Source organism: Castor canadensis, chromosome 3, assembly GCF_047511655.1.
Source record: "Castor canadensis chromosome 3, mCasCan1.hap1v2, whole genome shotgun sequence".
Classification (NCBI taxonomy): Eukaryota; Metazoa; Chordata; class Mammalia; order Rodentia; family Castoridae; genus Castor; species Castor canadensis.
Window position 1 is genome coordinate 72898068 of NC_133388.1, and position 22261 is coordinate 72920328.

Below are 22261 nucleotides of genomic sequence, written 5' to 3' on the forward strand. Positions count from 1 at the left end.
GCTGGATCATATGGTAGATCAATGTTTAGCTTTTTAAGTAGCCTCCAAATTTTTTTTCCAGAGTGGTTGTACTAGTTTACATTCCCACCAACAGTGTAAGAGGGTTCCTTTTTCCCTGCATCCTCGCCAACACCTGTTGGTGGTGGTGTTGCTAATGATGGCTATTCTAACAAGGGTGAGGTGGAATCTTAGTGTGGTTTTAATTTGCATTTCCTTTATTGCTAGAGATGGTGAGCATTTTTTCATGTGTTTTTTGGCCATTTGAATTTCTTCTTTTGAGAAAGTTGTTTAGTTCACTTGCCCATTTCTTTATTGGTTCATTAGTTTTAGGAGAATTTAGTTTTTTAAGTTCCCTATATATTCTGGTTATCAGTCCTTTGATGTGTAGCTGGCAAGTATTTTCTCCTACTCTGTGGGTGTTCTTTTCAGTTTAGAGACCATTTCTTTTGATGAACAGAAGCTTTTTAGTTTTATGAAGTTCCATTTATCTATGCTATCTCTTAGTTGCTGTGCTGCTAGGGTTCCATTGAGAAAGTGTAAGAACTTTTATAAATGTAACAGTATACCCCCAGGACAACAATAATATAATTTTTTAAAAAGGGGGAGAAAAAAAGATGCTACTCCCTTTGGCAGACAAACTATGCAGAAGTCATCTACACTAGCTAGCTTGCTCCTATATTCCTCACCTTCCATTCACTCTTAAGTGAAAATTATATCACTGTCAACATTCCTCTAAATCCAAGCCCATTGTTTTCCAATGATTAGTTCTCAGTTCTCAAACGTTTTCTTGCCTGGACTTCTAGAATACCACCCCTATTACCTGTTAGGTCCTCCCCTTTCTTAATCACCTTAGTCCCTAATTATCTTCTCTTCTCCATCTATACTTAACCCCCCTCTTGGTCTTCCACATGTTGATAAAAAACTAATGTCAAAACATCCTCATTTCAAAGTCTGAGATTTCTTTTTTAACATGTCAAAATTCTGATCTTCCTTACCCCTCAACTGTTAGCAATTTTATCCTTCCCAGTTGCTTGGGTGATTTTGGAGTTGTGTTGGGTCTATCTTCTTTTTCTCTCACCCCTACTTAAATTGTTAAGACACTATACAAATATAGATTGTATACATGCAGACTCAATATTTACTACCTTCCCATTAACTCCCTAGTTCATAAAGCTGTAATTTCACATATATGGATTAACTAACTGCTTAATTAACATCCCATTTATACCACTAATCCCTATAAGGTCATTCTCAACAAAGCAACCCAAAATGATGTTGGCATCCCAACTAATGGCCTTCAATGCCATATACAATCCACATGCCTTGCAATGCTCCTTCATATTCTGACTCATTCTATTTCCCTCATTATTTTGCTCCCAAGAGCCACATGGCTTCTTTGCTATTTTAACATGCCAGAATGCTCTTTCCTCAGGACCTCTGCATTTGTTCCCTTTATTTTTACAATGAAGCCCACAAACGACCAGCCTATTAAAAATTATAATCTTAATGCTGCCCTCCCCAGAGCTCTCAATCCCTCTTACCTTGTTTTTTCCTCCCTACAACACTATATAATTGTAGACTGAATGATCTAACCATGTACTGGTAACATAGAAGCCAATCATCAAGTTACAGACATATCATGCTGAACTCAGTAAGTTTCAAAAACTATTAAAAGGCACCCAGACAGAAGAAACAAATAGCCAACAGTGGGAGAAAAATATCAAGCTGTTCCCATGAAAACTAGAAGTCAGAAGATTCATCTACAGCAATATTCATGGAAAAAGGATGCATCAAGAATTCTTTACTTCGGACTGGGCATGGTGGTGCAGACCCATAATTCCAGCTACTACGGAAGTAGAGGTAGGAAGATCAAGGTACCCAGGCAAAAACACAAGATCCTATCTGAAAAACAAACTAAAAGCAAAAGGACTGGGGGCATGACTCAAATGGGAAAGTGCTTCAGGAGGCTGTGAGTTCAATCCTCAGTACAAAAAAGAAAAAAGAATTCTTTACTTAGCCAATGTCATTCAGGTATAGTAACCAATCTCAATTATATAATAATCAAATTTCAACTGCAGTATTCTTAAGTATATGAAAAATCATAAATACATGATGAAGCATCAATAAAAAAGAATATTTGGAGAATTTATACTATGAAAAACATTAAGAATGAACACTATATACAGAATCCTAAATTCCTATGGCAGCACAAAAGAATAGCCAAAGCAATCTTGAACAAAAGGAATAAAGCTGGAGGCATTACAACACCTGATTTCAAGACATACTACCAAGCCATAGTACTTTAAACTGCATGGTACTGGCATAAAAAGAAGGTAGACCAATGGAACAGGATAGAGTTCCCAGAAATAAGCACATCTTCAACCAACTAATGCTGGATAAAAGGTGCCAAACACATACACTGGAGAAAGGAGTCTCTTCAATAAATGATGCTGGGATATCCACAATCAGAAGCTGAAACTTGATACCCATCTCTCATCCTGTAGAAAAATCAACTCAAGACAGATGTAAGACCTGAAACTCTGAAAACTAATAGAAGAATATACAGAAGCCAGGCATGGTGGTACAAGCCTATAATCCCAGCACTATGAGCTGAGGCCAGCCTGGGATACACAGTGAGTTCCAAGCAGCCTGAGAAAAACAAACAAAATAACAACACTTTAAGACATTGGTATAAGCAATGATTTTCTGGATAGCACCCCAAAAGTTCAGGAAGCAAAAACCAGCAAATCAGGATACCTCAAACTAAAAAGCCTTTGCATACAATAGGCTTCATTCAACACAAAAAAGCACTGGGCTGGAGGTGTGGCTCAAGCAGTAAGCTTGTTTCCAAGTGACAAGTGCTGAATTCAAAACCCTGCGCCACCCCCGGCTCCCGCAAATTAATATTTTTTTTTAAAGCACAGAACAGACATGTCCCTTCACCCTTAGTCATCATTACTTGAGTAAATCCAACCAACTGCTGAAACCATAAATCCAGGGATCAGCCTTGATTATCCCTTTTCCCTTTCCACAGTGAACAGATTGGAAGTACTGTTAGTACTACTTCCAAAATACTATCTAGAATCTGGTAACTTTTCTCCCTTTTAAGTATCTGTATTGGACACAATATTTAGCACATAGTAGGTATTTAGTAAACACTGACAGAAGCAAACAAAGCTTAAGCAATAACCTGAGGAATCTTTACCATATTAAGGATTCTGTTAAGAAATATGGATGTGAAGGCGATCTGGCTGCAACATGTCACCCCATTGATTGCCAGGGTTGATTCAGCTGATCTGGCTGGTTAGGAGGGTGTCCCCTTCCTCCCTCACCGCTCCATGTACGTCCCTCCTGAAGCTGCGCGCTTGGTCAAAGAGGACAACCATCCCCGACAGAGGAGGACCATTCTTTGGTCAAGGGTACACAAGTAGCTGCGCTCCCCTGTTAGAACCTCCAAACAAGCTCTCAAGAAATATATGAATACATAAATACATAAATAAGAATTCACCAGCTTACAGAAACAGCTTCATTTACCTAATTCCTCATTCTGTTGATAATCACTGGATATTTGTGGCTAAACTTAGGCACCACAACTGAATCAGGACTCATAAAAAGAATGATTACTTAATCATAAAGTTACAGGAATAAACGGCCAGCTCAACTCATTTGGACATAAAATGATTTACTTTTAACAGTGTATAAGAACTGATAAATACTAGGTTACTGTGAAAAACACACAAAAAAATGGAAATTAATGCCCTCAAGATACACAGTCTCATGAAGAAAAACCATTTTACTATTAGTCATTTAACAGCACATGCAAAGTAATATGTAAACATCAAAACCTAGATATAAAGCCCAGACTTTAAAAAGTAAACCATACATATGAAGGGATAAGGTCAGGGACATTTCAGACATTTAGAAAGGATCTAGTCTATAAGTCATTTATTCACTTAAACATTTGATAGCCTATAATACATAAGGACAAGGACTCAGAAACTGGAAACTGTCATCTATTTACTGCTTACTATATTTTAGGAATTTAAGACCGTATACACAATCTTAATCCTCAACATGGCCCTGACATAGCTACTATTTTGCATCTAGTTTGTTATTCTGGAAATTAAAAGTATGTGCACAAGTGAATAATGTGGCAGACAAAAGCCACATCGCAAATGGCTTCAGATGCCTAACTAAGGAGTTTGAACTTTATACAAAGGCTATAAATATATTTTGTAGAGAGAAAAGTCAGGCACTTCTATTTTAGCACTATCCTTCAGAAAATAACATAATGAGTAGCTTGAACTAATGTTGAATGGAAGAGAGAAACTCAATTAAAAAGTTATTGCACAATAAATAATCCTAAGAATGTGGAGAAACTGGATAGATTATCCACTGCTGGTGGGAATTTAAAATGATACACCCACTCTGGAAAACTGTTTCCTATGAGACTCAACATGAAATTATCATTTAACCCAGCAACAGCACTCTTTTATCTCAGAGACATGAAACTGCATGTTCATATAAAAACCTCTACTCAAATGTTCATAGCAACCTTACCCATGATAAATAAAAACTGGAGACAGCCCAATGCCTTTCAACTACATAAAAAATGGATATATTTGTACTATGAATGTTATTCATCAATAAAAAGGGAACAATTAAAACATACAACAACTTAATTGAATCTGAAATATCCTGAGTGAAAAAAGTCAATCCTAGAAAGTTACATACTATATGATCTCATTTACGCAACATACTTGAAATGACAAATTATAGAAGTGGAAAACAGATTAGTGGCTGCCAGGTGCTTGGAATGGGGAAGGGTGAAAAGTAGGAAGGTGTGGTTATAAAAGAACACAAGGGATCTACTGGTGTTAGAACAGTTTTGCATCATTACTGTGGTGGCATACATACAGTAACTTACACATGTAAAAACTTTCACAGAAATATACATACATACATACATACAAGTAAAACCAGGGAACTCTAAATCAGATCTGTGAATCATATGAATGTCAACATACTAGTTGTGATATTGTACTAGTTTTATAAGATGCTATACCATTGGGAGAAACTTGAAAATGCTGTATGAGGCCTCTGTATTATGTCTTACAATGACATGCGACTCTGCAATTACTGCAAAATTTTTTTAAAAAGGTCACTGCAATAATCCATGTAAGAAGTAATGACAACCTCAAATAAAATTGGGACAATGGAGTAGAAGCAATACATATTATAGCAGAATAAAGAGCAGCCAAGTACGCTAAGAGGAATAGTATGTAGGTCCAGTCTGCCTTCCTAAAAACACATGCTTAATCATGATGTAAGGACAGGGGAGGTAAAAGCTATAACCTATGAGGAAAAACCTGCTTTTCCTACTGAACAGGTACAAACATGCCATACATGCCTGATTTCTACAACCTCAAAGGAATTTCCTTAAAGACTACATTCTGCTACACCAAAGTTTCTCAACTTCAGCATTACTAACATTTTGGGCTGAATGATCCTGTCGCAGGAGATGAGCTGTGAATTCAGCAGTGTTCAATATAAACCCTGACTCTTATTGACTAAAGGCCAGGAGCAGCCCCATTCCCTGTTTTGACAGCCAAAGATATCTCCAGACATTGTCATATGTTCTCTGGAGGACAATACTGACCCTGATGGAGAACCAATGTGCTAGTCTAGTAGACACAGAGACCAAGAATTCAAGTGTAGGAAATAGCTATAGATATATTCCTGAGAAGTGTGAATTTTAACCTAAAAAAGAAGGTCAGGCATGGTGGTGCACACATGTAATTCCAGCGCTTGGGAGGGAAAAGTGGGAGAATCATTTGAGCTCAGCTAACTTAGGGAGACCCCCATATCTCAAACACAAACAGAAGATCTCGTCAAGACATGAGATTGAGAAACACTAATGTAGGATGATAATTTTAATTGCCTTCAAAATGCCAACAATATAAGGAGAAAATCAAAAATTAACATATAATATAAAGCAATTACTTTAGGTGGGAAGAAAGGAGTATTACAGTATAGTATAATAATACATCAGTATAAGAAACAAGTATTCACTGGGAACCAGGACTCATGAGAGTTAGTTTAACCCCCTTTTTAAAGTCCACAAAAGCTCTAGGTACTGGTTGAGAGACCAAATACATTTCAGAAAACAGGGACCTGCCCTTTAAAGAGTTAATCACTCCTTAGGCAAGCACTAGGTAAAATGAGGGAAGAGAAAATAACTGAGGATAAATAAACGTGGTTGGAGTCCTTGCATACATTAATTGGGTAAACTCATTATAATCTTAATTCAGAAAGCTTTAGTCTCTAAGATGGTATCTTCTCTCAAAAAAGCATTTCAATATATATAATCTACCTGGTAGATATTTAAAATTAATGTCATTAACAACTTTAATAAAATATAAACCTAGAGTCATCTGAAACATCTAGTCATACAAGTGGATGAGTAGACTTTTATTCAGCTTCCCCAAGTATCTATATTCAAAAGAAAATAAGTTTTATTATATTTAAAGATTTTAAAGTTTTATTAGATTTAAAGTTTTATTATATTTATATATTTTATTATATATTATACCTAGCATTTCATTTTTTAGAACCACTGTTATTCCCATCTCATCTGTTAAGCACCTTTTGTTACTAAAGGCTGCTCGTCACAGAACTGGTAAAAATAAAAAAAAGAAAAACTTTAGTATATCTTCCTTCTCTCTCATGACTTTTAACAAACAAAGGTTCTTAAACCAGAGTCTACAAGTCTTTATGAAGTATGTGAAACCCTGAAAACTCCCAATACAATTTTGTGCATACGCATTTTTCTAGGAAAAATGCCCAAACCTTTCTTCAGATTTTCAAACGCTAAAAACAATTTCCAGAAGTCCGAAAACAATTATTTTATACAAACTGTGTACTCTGTATTTGGACAAAGCTAGATACGATCAATCGTAAGATTCCTTACATTGGAAACATCAAAAATTACAATTTTTTAAAAGAAACTGGGTTTCTTTTCTTTAAAAAAGCCACAAATAAAACCCTTTTTACTTGAGCACTCCTTCACACCATCACGTGAGATGTTGCGGAAACATCACATTACACAGCTAGAAATCATAAAATTCTATCAACTATAAAACAACTCTTCTAGGATTGAGTGGGACAATGTGTAGTATACCAGATTTCATAGTACATAAAATTGGCAATTCTGCAAATTGACCTATGCTTTGAATTATCCATCTACAATAAAAGCACAAAATTGTGATATAAGGAGTTAAGTGCCTCCTTGATACATATTAACTATATTCTTAACAATTACAATTTGCAGAAATAGACAACCTGTTAATAAGTCTTATTAAAACACATCAATCAGAAATATACTTTAAGAATTAAATAATTAGCTGGAATGTTGCTCAAGTGTTAGGAGCACTTGCCTAGCATGCATGAGACCCTGGATTCAATCCCCAGTACTGAAAATAAATAACTATATTTGAATGTGAAAAGCAATAAAACATAGTCAAATCCACAGAACAGAACAAATTCAAGAGACAGCAAACAGTAAAATGTAGGTGGAAATAACTACACTATTTATCTGCACTTAATACAGTACCATAAGACGGTGTGGCGAGCATAAAAATAAGCTAATTTTAAGACTCACATTCATTCATGCATTCATTCAATCATTCAAAGACAAGAGTCTCACTATGTTGTCCAAGCTGGACTCAAACTCCTGGGTTCAAGTGGTTCTCCTGTCTCAGCATTCCAAGTAGCTGGGACTACAGGCGCATGCCACTAGACCATGTCTGGCTAGCAAGAAACTTTTTTTTTTTTTTTGATGGGACTGGACTTTGAATTGAGGGCTTCATGCTTGCAAGGCAGGTGCTCTACTGCTTGAGTCACACCTCTAGTCCATTTTTGCTCCAGTTATTTTTGAAGATGGGTCTCCGAACTATTTGCTCCAATCTGTCTCCTGAGTAGCTACTATTATAGGCGTGAGCCAATGGCACCTGGCAAGAAACCAAGGAATTTTTTGAGACACTGTTTTGCTATGTATAGCCCAGGCTGGTTTTGAATTCATGATCCTATCTTAGTCTCCTAACCACTGGGATTACAGGAATGTCCTACTATACTGGGCCCAACTCTAGCTATACAACACCACAGTCTAATTAATGATCAGAGATAGACCAATTTAGCCAATCAGTAAGAAAGTAATGCAAATATTTACTAAGGAAAGCCTCAGCAAATGTTTCCTAGGTAAGACAAGAGGTGTGCGCAAACATCAGAAGTTCTGCTAACCCTTGTTGAAAATATAAATACATTTAAATTTTTGAAAGATCAATTTGGTTAAACTGAAGATCCTGAGAACAGAGACAATAAGTTATCCCTGTATTAGCTTCTAAAAGTGTTCAGGCATAATAGGTATTCAATAACTGCATGTTGAATAAAATGGTAGTTTTCTTGATTCAAAATAAATTACTGAACAGATTCTTACTTATTAATGGTTTTATTTTTATTACCAGTACAAAAACAAGATCATAGATTTAAACTGACTTCAACTTATCACAGTACAACATACTGTGCTTAGATCAAGATGAACTATAAACCAGATATAAATCCTGCCAATAGTAGACATTATGGTTTTCATCCCTTAGAAATTACCCTATTTTGAGGGAAAGCCAACTTGACACAGAACTCTTGGGATAAAAGCTCCGACTTAAATTCAGTAGTGCATTTCTATTCCTCTGAGCAGAGTATACTGGTTAGACTCCAATTCAAGACAGAGAGATTAGAAGAGATACTGGCTGAAGGTCTGAGAAAGAAGCTTTCTCATTGCTCTAAGCACACTTCCTATGCAAAAGTGACTCTCTGCCCTGAAAATGTATCTGCAATATATTAATGGTTATGACTGATAACCTTTGTCTACTGCCAATTAATCTAAGCAATATATTTCCAGAAAATAGGTTAAAAAAATTTGAAACTTTCAAGCAGTTGAAAACTTTGTTAAATGAAGACTTCTTGCTCATGAAACAAAGTGCAAGCCAACACCATCAGATCTGGAAGATTTGTCTTTCTACAATAAGCTACATCCAATTTTTGTTTAGCCTTAATTAAAATTCCTTTAATAAGAAACTGATTTTTCTTCAATATGGACACTGACAGTCAATCTAATGATTGTCAAGAAGTTAAGTGAAAAGTGCAGACACTGAAAACGAAAAATATGTTTTCCCTATAAACTTACCCATTTTGAGAGTTCAAAACAGACATACTTTTATATATTTCATTATCTTTATATGTGGAACAATTTACAGATTAAATGAAAACGGTGGTTACCACTGCTTTGTTAATAGAATTTGTTTTTAAAAGGTGTTTTACTTAACAAAGACTGAGCTTCTAGAAGTCACAAGCCAAATAATCCTAAACCTCAGATTTACTACATTCTAAAGGTCTGTCATATTTGCTATTTTCAAGTTAACATCTTGTAACTCAATATATACATATTGTTATCTAACTGCTCAGTTTGTTTTTTTAAAGACAACATACCTATGTTGGTAGTCTTCCTCCAAACAGAATCAAACTCTAGCTAAAATGGAAATCTTTTAAGACACTGCCTGATAGTGAATTTAGGTAACAAAGAAAAGAACATGGACTAGAAGGAACATTAAAGAACAAGATAGGATTTGATAATTGCTAATATAAAAAAGAAGAAAAGATTCAAGCCCTAGAAAAAAGATAGGAAAGCAATCTGGAAAAAAGTTACAAATGAAAAATCATCAAAAATACTAGCTCAGCCTAATGTACCATAAAACTCAAAGTATTTTACTATTTTATTTTTTAGCTGAATCAAACTGACAACACTGAAATAGATACTGAAGAAGAAAAACAGTTTAAACATAGGTGTACCCCTCCTCCCTTCACTGAACAGTTTTAAAATGTCCATTTTATTGACATAACAAATTTTCTCATTCAGTTTCATTCACTTAGAGCACTGCTTTTCAAACACTAGCAGGTTATAAAATCAATTCAGTAGGTCACAGACAGAAATCAAAATAATTTTCATAATAAAGCTAGGTATTGTGAAATTTCATTTCAGTTATGTAGAAATATTTACATATAATAAGTTATAACTTAACAAAATAATTGTCACTGCTGGTTGCAATCAAGAATGTCTTAGAAGTCTGTTTCCATAAGTAACAATATTAACTATTTTGGAGTATAAAACAAAAAACAGCTAAGCATAAGAATCCTTCCCTGGCAGGAATGGCAACTACATTCAGTTTGCCTGTCTTAGATGTCTGTAATGCCCCAAAATTACGATTGTCCAAGTGTTAAGGAATCTGGAAAAGATTACTTCCATTCTGAAATCAAAGAATCAAGGTAAGCAAAATGATCTCAAGGGAAGTACAGAAACTCACAATAAAAAGTCATAGAAGTATTTAAAAGTGTGCCAGAAAAGTACTCAAGCAAATAGGACAAATGATTATTCAGAAAAACAGGTAGAGTACACTGGGATATTTCAAGTATGAGCATTGTTATATGCCAAGTACTTGACAATTTTTATCACAATTCCAAGGTAAATAGTAAAAGTAACCTCTAATTTATGGGTGAAGTAAGAAAGGCTAATAGTTTATTTCTTTATTTTTTTTGTAGGGCTGGGAATTGAACTTAGGGCCTCTCCATGCTAGGCAAATGCTCCGCCACTAAGCCATACCCCTACTGTCTGCTTACTTAAGGATCATGTGTTAGTTGGTCATTCAGCACTGCCAAAGGTATGTGTTAGGCAAATATCTATATTCACTCCCAGGGGATATTTCATCTATTACTGTCTCTATTTCATTGTCTACTAAATATGTATCTTCAACTCAGACCTCTCCTAAGAACTTCTAACTGCCTACTTCACATCTCCACTTGAATTCAAATACCAGTTGTAATTTCTACTCGCCAACGTCAAACCTGGAAAGTTTCTAATGCTCTATTTTAGGAACAGTACCATCACTGATAAAAACTAGAAACTTTGGAGGTTTTTTCCCCCATCTTATTCATTATCCTCATCCCCATGTGCAAAGTATCATCAAATCTTTTTTGCACAGAAGTTTACGTTATAATTATTCCTAAGAACTTGACAACTTGTCATGCTTCTGTAAATAGTGTCTTTCCTAATTACTTTTTCTAGCTATTTGTTGCTGACAGAGATGCCACTGCTTTTACTTACTGATCAAGCTACTCTGCTAATCCTTCATTAATATTTAGTAATAATTTATCTATAGATCCTTTTTGGCTTTTATGATGACAGTCATATTATGAGTCAATAATAATTGTTTCCTCCATTCCAACATGCATGTTTTTATTTTATTATCTTACTGTTTTGACTAAGACCTTCATACAATAATAAATAGATGTGGTTAACAGTGTGAATCTGTTTTATTCTTGATTGAAAAGGGAAAAGACTTCCCTATTTAGATGACAGATGTTTATTAGATTTTGTGTACTTATAGACATATTTTTCAAGTTCTCATTTATTCCCAATTTAGTAATTTTCTCATAAATTTATTAATTTTACCAACTGCTTTTTTGCTATCATATTTTTTCACATTTAATGTGCTTATTGAGTAAACTACATGCAATTTTCTAACATTAAGAGATCTTATTCACATGCGGTTATAAACCTAAATTGGTTAAGATTTTCCTTTTATATACTGGATGTTTTTGGCTACTTATAGGTTCAAAACAGCCCTTGGAACAAGATATGCTTCAGAATGCAAACATTTTTATTCGCTGGCAATAATATATGAAGCAAAAACTGCATATTATATAATAGCCCCAGCAAATTGAGTATTAGTACCCCATACTTAAACATATTACTATGTTCCAAACAAACTGTATATTCACTCTACATATGGCAAACAATTATAAGCAGCTCACATCTGTTTAAGTCAAGTTTTGTCACAAATGAGAACTGTCACAAATGAGAACAGGTCAAAAAAGGCTTTGCTGCCAAGTTGTGAAAAAACCTTAGTTTTCAAAGGTGATCAGACTTCAAAATTTACAGTTAAAGGTGATCAGGCCTGAATTTTACACACATAACTATGAGTAAAATAGGTATATATGTTTTTTCCTTTCTAATACCATTAATGCCTAGTTATAAAACTAACGATAGTTGACTTAAGAGAATAAACTGAAGAATGTATTTCTTAGCTTTCTACTCTTTGGAACAATTTGTATAACATCAGAATGACCTGCTTCTTGAAAATTTTCCAGCAAAATTATCTGGGCCTGATATTTCCTTGGTGAGAAAATTTAACTGCTATTTCACAATTTAATAGTTATAGGATTATTCAAGACTTCTTATTTAGGCAAGTTATATTTTTCTAGAAGTTTATTTTGCTTAAATTTTCAAATCTGTTGGCAAAAATTAGACAATATTCTCTATTATCTTTTTAATGTGACTGACCTATCTAAATACCTTCTCTTTTATTCTGGATTTATGTCTTCTCTTATTTTCTCATCAATCATGCTGGGTTTGTCTGTTTTTCTAGTCTTTTCTAAGAATCAGCTTTTAGTTTTATATAAGATTCCTTATGTGGCCTCTGAACCTCTATCACTTTATAACTGAATATTTATATCTACCACCTAACTAGACTGTGTGATACTAATTTATTCCCCCACTGCAATATGAATTATAACATAGCATTCTTTATGGCTCAGGATCTGCCTAATTTTTTAACTCTTAATATCTCTTCAGTTTAGTAAAGATCCTTATAAATGTAATGATTTCAGTACCACATAATTAGGATAGCTTCATTATCATACTTCACTTAGTCAGTTTTATGCATCTGTACAACTGTTTTTCTCCACCTAAAAAGTCCTTTCTTAAAAATCAACAGAAATACCAGAAACCAATGATTTACGTTTTTCATCAAATTTTGTGAAACTAACATCGTACTCTACAGCAATCTCTTCCACCATATTCCCCTAAATATTTATATTCAAGCTATACTATCACAAAATATTATAATTATTTTTTGTTCAAGAAACTTAGCATGCTCCAGGCATTCTTCTAAATAAGTATTAACTTATTTTTCAGAGGAGCCCTACGAAGTTTGATTACCTCTGTTTTCCTGGATGGAGGTGCAGAGACGTTGTATAGTTATTTAAGTTGTAAGTAGCTGAGCCTGCATTCAAACTTCAGAAGGCTGTCCTCTAGACCATGTGCTCTTAACCATCTTAAGACCTTAACCATGTTTCTTTAATTGTTCCAACAGTACTTTCCAAACCCTGCCCCAAGCCCAGGGATATAGTCTCCCAGACTAACATTTTAGCTCTTTAAGGGATATAAGTCTTCAAATTTTTATATCCTTCAACAGGTTCTTAAGATATAAGTTCAATTGTCAAGTCCAGTTTACACTATAAAAAGAACTGTTACAAGATTAGGGATACAGCTCAATGTTTAGAGCACTTGCCTAGCATGCCCAAGGCCCTGGGTTTGATCCCTAGAACCACAAGGGGGAAAAGAAACTTTTTAGGCAAGCTAAGGTGTACCGCATGCTCCAGTCATTCTCTAAGGCTTAAAAGAAAAATGCCATGGATAGATAATAAGACTACTTAAATCATTTCACTGTGGATATTTAAAGTTTTATGCAAAACTGTATCTATGAAGTTGCATCTAACCTATGTTAATTTTTTGAAGACCACAGTCCAAAAGTCAAACATTTGTGTGACACCAGATTTTAAAATTACTTACAGATCTAATAGCTTATGCAAAATAATTATTCCAGTGCTCTTAGAATTCAAAAATATAAAGCATTTATCTAGTATCAAAGCAACGTTACATAAAAGTACAAGGCAATCCTGAAAACACATCTAAATGTGAATCTAATCAACTGAAAGCAAATTAAAAGTATGATACACATTAGTGCAAGTAAGGAAAAGAATGACACCAAGCGGAGAGGTATGTAACAAATAACACACATTAAAGACATATTACTGTATTTGGTGCATCTAAGATACCAGAGACTATTTTTTAAAAACCCTATTACCTTTTGTACTTCTAAACAAAACTTCACACCATTTAAATTATCAACTGGTGGACACATTCAAATTTCACTGTAAAATTGTTACAGTGTATCAAATTATCAGTATCCCTAAGTGAAACAGGTGCAAACTAATACTGCAAAACTGGTAGGTAAGAAAGGAAAGACACAAATAGGATTATAGAGGGAAAAAAAAACAAACCACTTCATATCTGGGTTTCTGACAAAAGAATAAGCATTCATCTAACATTTTTATGCTGAAGAGTATTAAGTCAAACTTCCACCCCAAGTAAAGTATAAATAAAATGCATTAAAATCACAAAAAATAATTTGCCCCCCCAAAAATAGAGATAACCAAAAAGAGGTACTAATTATATTTATGAAATAAGACAGTCCCAAGATCCTACTGAGGTGAAATTTATTACCTTAAAATATTATTTTTTTAAAAGGAAAAAGTAAGCATCTTTGTAAACCCAACTAACCATAAGTAGAACTCACCTTTTTATCTTCTTTAACTTTATGGGTTTTCTTCTTCATCTTCTTATCATCTACCTCCTGATCAGAAGTGATAGCAGGGTTATCAATACCACCTTTCCAAGTTTCAACAGGAGAAAGTAGTGGATCTTCTTCACTTCCACGATGTCTTCCTTTTCTTTTTGTCTTAGAGGTAGTAAAAGCTTCATCATCACTTGCATCTGAATGTGTTCTTCTGTAGTATGACTTGGCTTTACTAAACAATGTTTTAGATTTGTACTTATATTTTGAAGGCCTCCGTTCCCCATGACCTTTTGAGGTTTTATCAGAAAATCCATTTTCTTCATCTCCTTGGGTGTTATTTACAAATGAGTTTCGAATTTTAATAATTCGATTCTGACTATCATCTGGTACAACATAAATCTCATCAGAATAGCCCTTCTGTTTGAAAACTGTGTCAATGGGTTCAGCATAGTTATCTGAAGAATCCATATCTTCAGGATGTGCCAAAGGTACCCGGGAAGTCTGTTTTCTTGGATTTTTACCAATACCAGCTTCAATTGTTTTTAAAAGGTTTGGATCCAGTTTTTTCACATTTGTCTTAGGTACAACTGGTTTAGGTTTAATAGGTGGAGGCACTTTATGGTTGCGTTCATGATCATGACAGTTTGGGGTACTATGAACAGGATATTCATTACCTTCCAAATCTAATCTGTATCTAGAACGGTCACTAGGTGTTGGAAGCAACTGTACATCATCCCCAATTGGACTATAGGGAGGTGGGGCTTCTGTGTCATCATCTGAATCCGGATAGTTGTTATAGGGAAAACAGTCTCTAGGAGATGGTAGAAAAACATCTTCACTTTGATGGGTTGATTCCCTTGTATTGTCAGACAAATATGAATTTTCTATCATATTTTTTTTCTCTAGAACGTCACTGAAAAACAGAGTAAACACTTCAGTTTGCCGATGATACTGAGATAAAGAATACAATGCTGTAAATTTAGCAGTGATCTCCGTTGCAATATGTTCTCCTTCAGTCATTAATTCCTTGATGGCCTCATTTTCAAAAAAATCTGCTTGGCTGTCAGTAACTGCCACCAGTTGTACAGGAATAGTGTCTTGAACTTCTGACAGAAATGCTCGAAGCATTCCCATTGATGCTTTCCGTTTTGCAGAATAAACTAATATATACCCATGAACCAGTTCATCTTTCCTTACTCCAATTGAAGAGTGGTATGATAATATTGTGATCTGTATTCGCCTCCTTTTTTCACCAATAATTTTGTCAAGCATTAGGGAATTATTCTGTCCAGCTTGAGCAGCACTGCAAGAGTGAGAATCAAGGAAGGGTGAAAGAATAAGATCCACACTAAATGGATCACCACACATGGCACACATGACAATTCTCAAGTCAGCTTCTGATAAATCCTTATTGGCAGGAACAGGGCTCACCACATCTAAATTGTGTTTAACCGATTCCAGTACTCCTCTTAGAGCTTGCTTTATTTGGGATTCATTAAATTTACGAGGGTAAGTACCAGCAGGTACATCTACAAAAGGGCACTGTAATTTGTTTGCCAACTGCTGCCCTTGGTGCCTGAGAATTGGTAGGTTCTTACTAATGGAATCTCTCTGGTTAGCCAGAATTAATGTAAATGGAAGATTAGCCATGTATGTATCTTTTCTGATCTGAGAAGCTTCTGTCCTTATTTTTCCAATAAATTCTCCAATAAAACTCAGTGACTCAATGGAATTAAATACACAGAAGCACCCATGTGGCTTAAAGGCAGCAGTCCATAATTGACTCGAAATGTAAGGCGATTTGGCATCAACTGGTCGAAGATCAAGTTCATATATTTTCCCATCTAAGGCATACTCATCATCAGTGGATTGCGTCCTTATCTCATTTGCTAGTTCTTGGGCAAGGCCATCTTTCCCTAAAATGAATAGGTTAACTTTATCTATATTGGTACTATCATGATACAACCGTAAGCGGCCATGATCCAATTGCAAAAGACTACTGGCAAGTAAGTGCTCCACTTTAATGTCGGTACAATTTTGGCCACTAAGGCATGTTTCTTTAGTGGGATGATAAACAAATCCTATATGCTTAAGTAGAAGAGATTCCCTATCAGGTGCAAGTTTCTGTAAAGCTTTGTATCTAGGTTCTTCACTCAGAACTGTATGAATTTCACTCATCTTATCTGAACTTGGTGTTGCATTAAGATCTAAATCATAAAAAAGCTCAGAATGTTCAAAAAGCATTTCCTGAAACTCTTCTTTGGCTTTTTCAACTATCTCTCGCTGATGCCTACCATATACCTCTTTGCTATCCGTCTCGGTAATGTACTTGAAGGCTTCATCTTCCATAACAAAGCACATAACTTCCTCCCATGGCTGCCCAGGTGAAATGAACTGAATTTTTTCCAACGTTTTTTTGAATTTTTCCTTCATTTCTATTCTCCTTTTCTCTGATATTAGATGTTGTACATGGTTCTGATAGACCTTTTCAGCTTCTAAAGTGCTCAGGAGGTCAAATGGAATCCGTCTATCATTAATTTTGTCTATGTGGTCAGTCTCATCCCAAGGTGTTTTTTCTAGCACCACAAAACATAACTGGAAATCTGTTCTCTTCTCCATTAACTTCAAAGCTTCCGACCAATTCAAATGTTCAATCTCCTCTAGATTTGGCAAAAGAGTATTAAAAGCTCTTGGTAAAGTACTTATATATTCTTCTCTCCGTTTTCTTATATGTTCCTGTTTAAGTTGTTCTATATGTTTTGAGAATGTATTTTTGGCCTTTCTTGTTCCCTCTAAGTTGATGTATTCTTCATAATCAGGATGATTTTTTAATTTATTACTAACAGTTTTCCAAGTTGCATGATAATCTCTCACAGTCTGCACTAGTTTTTCAAACTTATCTGTTGCTGTGACAACAAGTTGTCTCTGTGTTTTATAAGCATCCAGATAGGGAATAATTTTAGGCTTGCCACGAGTTTTATCCAACATTTGTACCAGTGCAGTGAAACATGTCTCAATGTTGACATTAAATCGTGCTGATGTTTCCACTACAAGAAGATTCTTTTTGTTTGAAGCAAATGCCTGAACTTCTCTAAGATAATGATCCACACATTCATCACATTTAGTTGCTGCTATTATTACAGGTTTTTTTGATTTTGATAGCTGGACAAAAAGGTTATTCACAAATTTAAGCTGATCATCAAATTTCCTATTACATCCCTGACTTACATCAATGCACAATAAAAATCCATCTACATTGAGCTTCCCTTCAGGCATTTGCTTCTGCTCAAAGTCTTGCTCCAAGCCTAGTTGATCAGTGCAAATGTACATTAGTTTTTCTGCTGACTGTAATTTAGAGGCAGCTGCACGTTTTATATACGGTTGCAAATTCGTACTCCGATGAGGCAAGAAAGTCTGGTCATCAATGAACTCTGTTTGTTCAATGACGTGAATTTTGCATTCTACTCCATCTTCACCATTTTGTGTTATGTCACCCCAGTATAGAAAGTGATCATTGTTTACTACTCGTCCTCCAAAGTCAATGGTGCTAAGCACAGAAGTATGCTCTGGATAATATTCATCTGCTTTTGAGCGTACAAATCTATTGCACAAACAAGACTTTCCAACTCCACAGTTACCTTTGTCTTTTTCAGTCCCAGAGAGTCCAACTACACTGATGGTATAGGATGGGGGACGAGGCTCTTTATTTTTTGCCATCATAACTCTCTTCTCATGTCTCTACATTCATAAAGGTAACCATATATACTTTTCATTCTGAAAATAAAATCATCTCAAAATACAGATCCTGAATTTCAGAATTATATTTGGTTCTTTGTATTTCCCTCATTTCCACAGAAAGGTCTTCAAGATCGCATGGATCATCTTCCTAGAAAAGAAGGAAAAAAGAACAAACCTTAATCATGAATTACACATAGTGAAGATATAACAAAGCAACATGAAAATTCATAATTCTAATAATTTCACAAGCATTTTAAGAAATCACATAAAATTTGTAACTTACTGTTATAAAAATAGGATATCCTTGATATTTAGGGCAAATCTAACAATAAAATCATTAAATACAAAATCTATATGTAATGTTCAAAATTTAAAACGAACTGGTATTAACCAAATATATATTTTGCCTCTAATTACACCTTCCTATGGGCTTGAAGAACAACTAATCCTTTCCACTCTCTTAATTTTCCTGCCTTCTTTGAGGCTATTTTGATAATAACTAAAATATCTTGATTGCTTTACCACTCCTTACAACTTTCATTCAATTTTTTTTTTTTAATATTGTGCCAGGGATCAAACCCAGGTCTTGTACCTGTTAAAAGATTTTAGAATTTCAAAAAACTTTTGTAATAAGTTTCAACACTCATGTAAAATTTACAAACTTTATGGAAAGGAAAGATTCAAGACACATAAATCATTATCAAGTTGTTTTTAAATTCTCTTCACTTCTGAATTTATTTCCTCTTGGAGTAGTTACAGCTCAAGAACCATATTTTGAGTAGAAATCAAGCTAAATAATTTTAAGAATATATATTTGAGACAATCTTTTAGAATTATTGAGCCTGGTATGGTGAAACACATCTGAATCCCAGCATGAGGATCACAAGTTCAAGGTCATCCTGGGCTACATAGTGAGTTTCAGACCAGGCTGAACTATATATATAGTGAAACTCTGACTCAAAACAGAAAGAAAAAAAAAAAAAAAAGAAAAGAATTTAATATACTAGGAGCATTAAATAACTTTCAAGAATTACATGAGACTTAATTCTGACTATATATTAAAATGTTTTAAAGGGTTTTTATTTAATTTTTTTCAAACTCTTTTGAGGCTAAATTAAAATTAATACATCATTTCTACCTCAAAATTTCACAAGATGAGGGAAAAACCAAGTAATGCACAACAACATCTATGAAAATTATTCCCAATCCAGACAAGATAAAGAATATAGAGAACATCTTTTAAAAATCCAAAAATTTAAGAATAGACCACACTAGCCATCTCCCTCCAAATAGCATGTTTCTCCACTGACCTCAACTGCAAGGAAACATTTCTTTCTTTTACTTTTTTTGGGGGAGGGTGGAACTAGGGTTTGAAATCCGAACTTTGCATTTGTGAAGCACATGTTCTACCACCTGAGCCACACCTCCAGTTCAGAAAACAACTATTTCAACTATAGTGCACACCTGCTGTACTAATGGTAGAGAAATTGTTCTTATAATTTAAATTCTTGACTAATATTTCTGACAAAATCATAACTTTTTAAATTGCAGATTTATTTTTATTCTAGAAGTTTATTCCATCAGCCTCCACTAAATTTTAACAATTACCCATCTGAGAGTCAAAAAAAATGTGCATTAGGTTCACTTGAAAGTAAATATTACTATACTGAAGCAACCAAGTTGAAACTGAGTAAACACAATTTCAAGATCTGACTCCTGTCATTTATTAGTTGATGACCACAGTGAAGTGCTAAACCTCTTAAAACATGGTTTCCTCATCTATAAAAGAGGTGCACACTGACACGAATGTAAGAACAAAAACGTTTTTTTAAATGTGACATGCTTAACAAACAAAAGGGGCCTAAAAAATACTGGCTCCATTTCTTAAATTTGATTCTTAAAACTAAGACTTAAGAAAAATGATGTAATCAAATATTAATGTGAGAGCAGTATATACAATAACAAGTAAAGGAAACTAAGGCAGTTACATCCAATTCTATAAAAATTTTAACCCCAAGTTTTAAAACTCTTAACCTGAATATTTGTACCCAGCACCAAGTTTAACATTCTTTACGCAAAATGTGTAAAAGAAAACAATTAAACTACATTTTTTATGGATATTAACAGAAAACAAAGCATAGTACATTAACTGGATAAAGACATTAGTTTATGAAAAATAGCACGACTCCCAGCTAACAATTAAGGGAAAAAATTGGAAACACAATAGAATAAAAGATCTACTCTTTTTTACTTGGAAAACAAAATCTGCAGATGGTGTACTTTAAAATATGTAAGAAACTGTATTTATTTCTTGGGGAAATGTTTTACTTTAAACAGTATATAAACAAGTATGTATTTTGAAAACTAAGAGTAATTCAAAGATACTTAATACTGGCCTTTGCCTTCCAGTTTAAGAGATACAGACTAGTTAATAGAAAAACAGCAATAGAAGCCAAACCAGGTGACATACTCCCAGTAATTCCAGCACTTGCGAGGCTGAGGCAGGAAAACAGAGTTCAAGGTCAGCCTGTGCTACACAGTGAAACCCTGTCTCCCCCAAAAAATAAGAAATAAAGTTAACAATACGATGTAGTAAGGACTTAAGGATTACAGAAAATTTTCAACTAAAACAACTTTTGCCATAACAATCACATACTAATATTTATTATATTCTTATCCAAATGCAATATAATTCTGAATATTATTTCTCACTACATGTTTAAGACTTGCAGCTGGGAATGCTACAGCATTTGTCTACTGTGTATGAGGTCCTGGGTGTGAGGCCTTGGGTTCAATGTCCATACCACAAGTCACTCACTTCTGTTCTCCTACAGTATAAACCACAAAATACTGAGATACAGTCTATAGCTAAATATAAAAAGGCAAAAGTAGAAGTGAAAATATTAACTAACATAAAATGTATTTTCAAAGTTTCAGAAAAAAAAAAAGGATCTTAAAATTAAGTGAAGAAGAGTAGAGGCGTAAATCATCACCCTGTCATCAGTCACTGAAAACTAGAAGGCTTTTTATCTAAAAGACAAGTAAAGCTCGTATTACATTGAGGTTAAATTTTAATACGAAAGCTCAACACACCCTAATTAATCTGACAATGGCAATGTCTGAATCGTGAATATTAAAGTTCAAGTTAAAAATAAGAAAGTTTCCAATGACTTTTATGATTTTTAAACAAATTCACAGTAGACTGCCAATTAGATACAGCAAAAGAACATTCAAGTCCATCTTTGTAGCAATGCTATGGGCAAAATACCTGCAAGTATTTTGAAGTCAGCTCCAGAGTTTATGACCTGAGTCACTAAAGAATGAGTTTTAAACTATGATGGAAAAATTCTTTCACCTTAGAGGTGGGAAAGGATGCTGGGCAAATAGTTGCGCTTTCCTCTTAACTCTCACCAGAGCAGTATATTCGTTATCTGATTTACAAGTTTAACTCAGAAACTTTAGTTTGAAAAAAATGTTTTCAATTTTTTAAAAAAAGAAAGTTTGAGGAACCCTACACTAAGAAAAAAAAATGTCACTTTGCACTCAAAAGGATTTTGCTAAATTTAGGTGAGTATACAATTACTACTTCAAGATGTAGAAAACTATATTTCAAGAAGTTGGCCCAAACAGGTTATAAGGAGATTTCATTTCAGACCTCAGAACACCTCATATATACATACATACAATTATCCATTGGCCTCTAACATCCAGATCAAAACTGTACTCCAGTAACTAACCATGGTAGTTTTTTTTCCCCAATGCTAAAACCAAAAATCCCTAGTTTTGTTATATTCCCGCTAATAAACTAACAGTCACTATCTTTAAGTATACGTGGGTTAATTTGAAAATTTCTTTCAAATGATTAGTAATAATGTCTGCACCACTCATACATATCGTCTCAATTTCTGATGTAACTTCACTTTCATACACAATATGAAATGGTTATTTCTATTAATGAAGAAACCAAGACAAAAGCAGCAACGACCTTTGTGAAA

The 22261-nt window shown here is 34.3% G+C and overlaps 1 protein-coding gene across 7 annotated transcripts in view; it reads right to left on the reverse strand.

Annotated features, from left to right (window-relative positions):
* Arhgap5 (Rho GTPase activating protein 5) overlaps window positions 1-22261 on the reverse strand; it is a 73065-nt gene that overhangs the window by 41429 nt on the left and 9375 nt on the right. For all 7 annotated transcript variants that reach the window (XM_074068195.1, XM_074068194.1, XM_074068193.1 and 4 more), the window contains exon 2: window positions 14529-18414. In XM_074068195.1, the coding sequence (XP_073924296.1) occupies window positions 14529-18248 (3720 nt within the window). In that variant the 5' untranslated portion in view covers window positions 18249-18414. The remainder of the gene's footprint in view (window positions 1-14528; window positions 18415-22261) is intronic.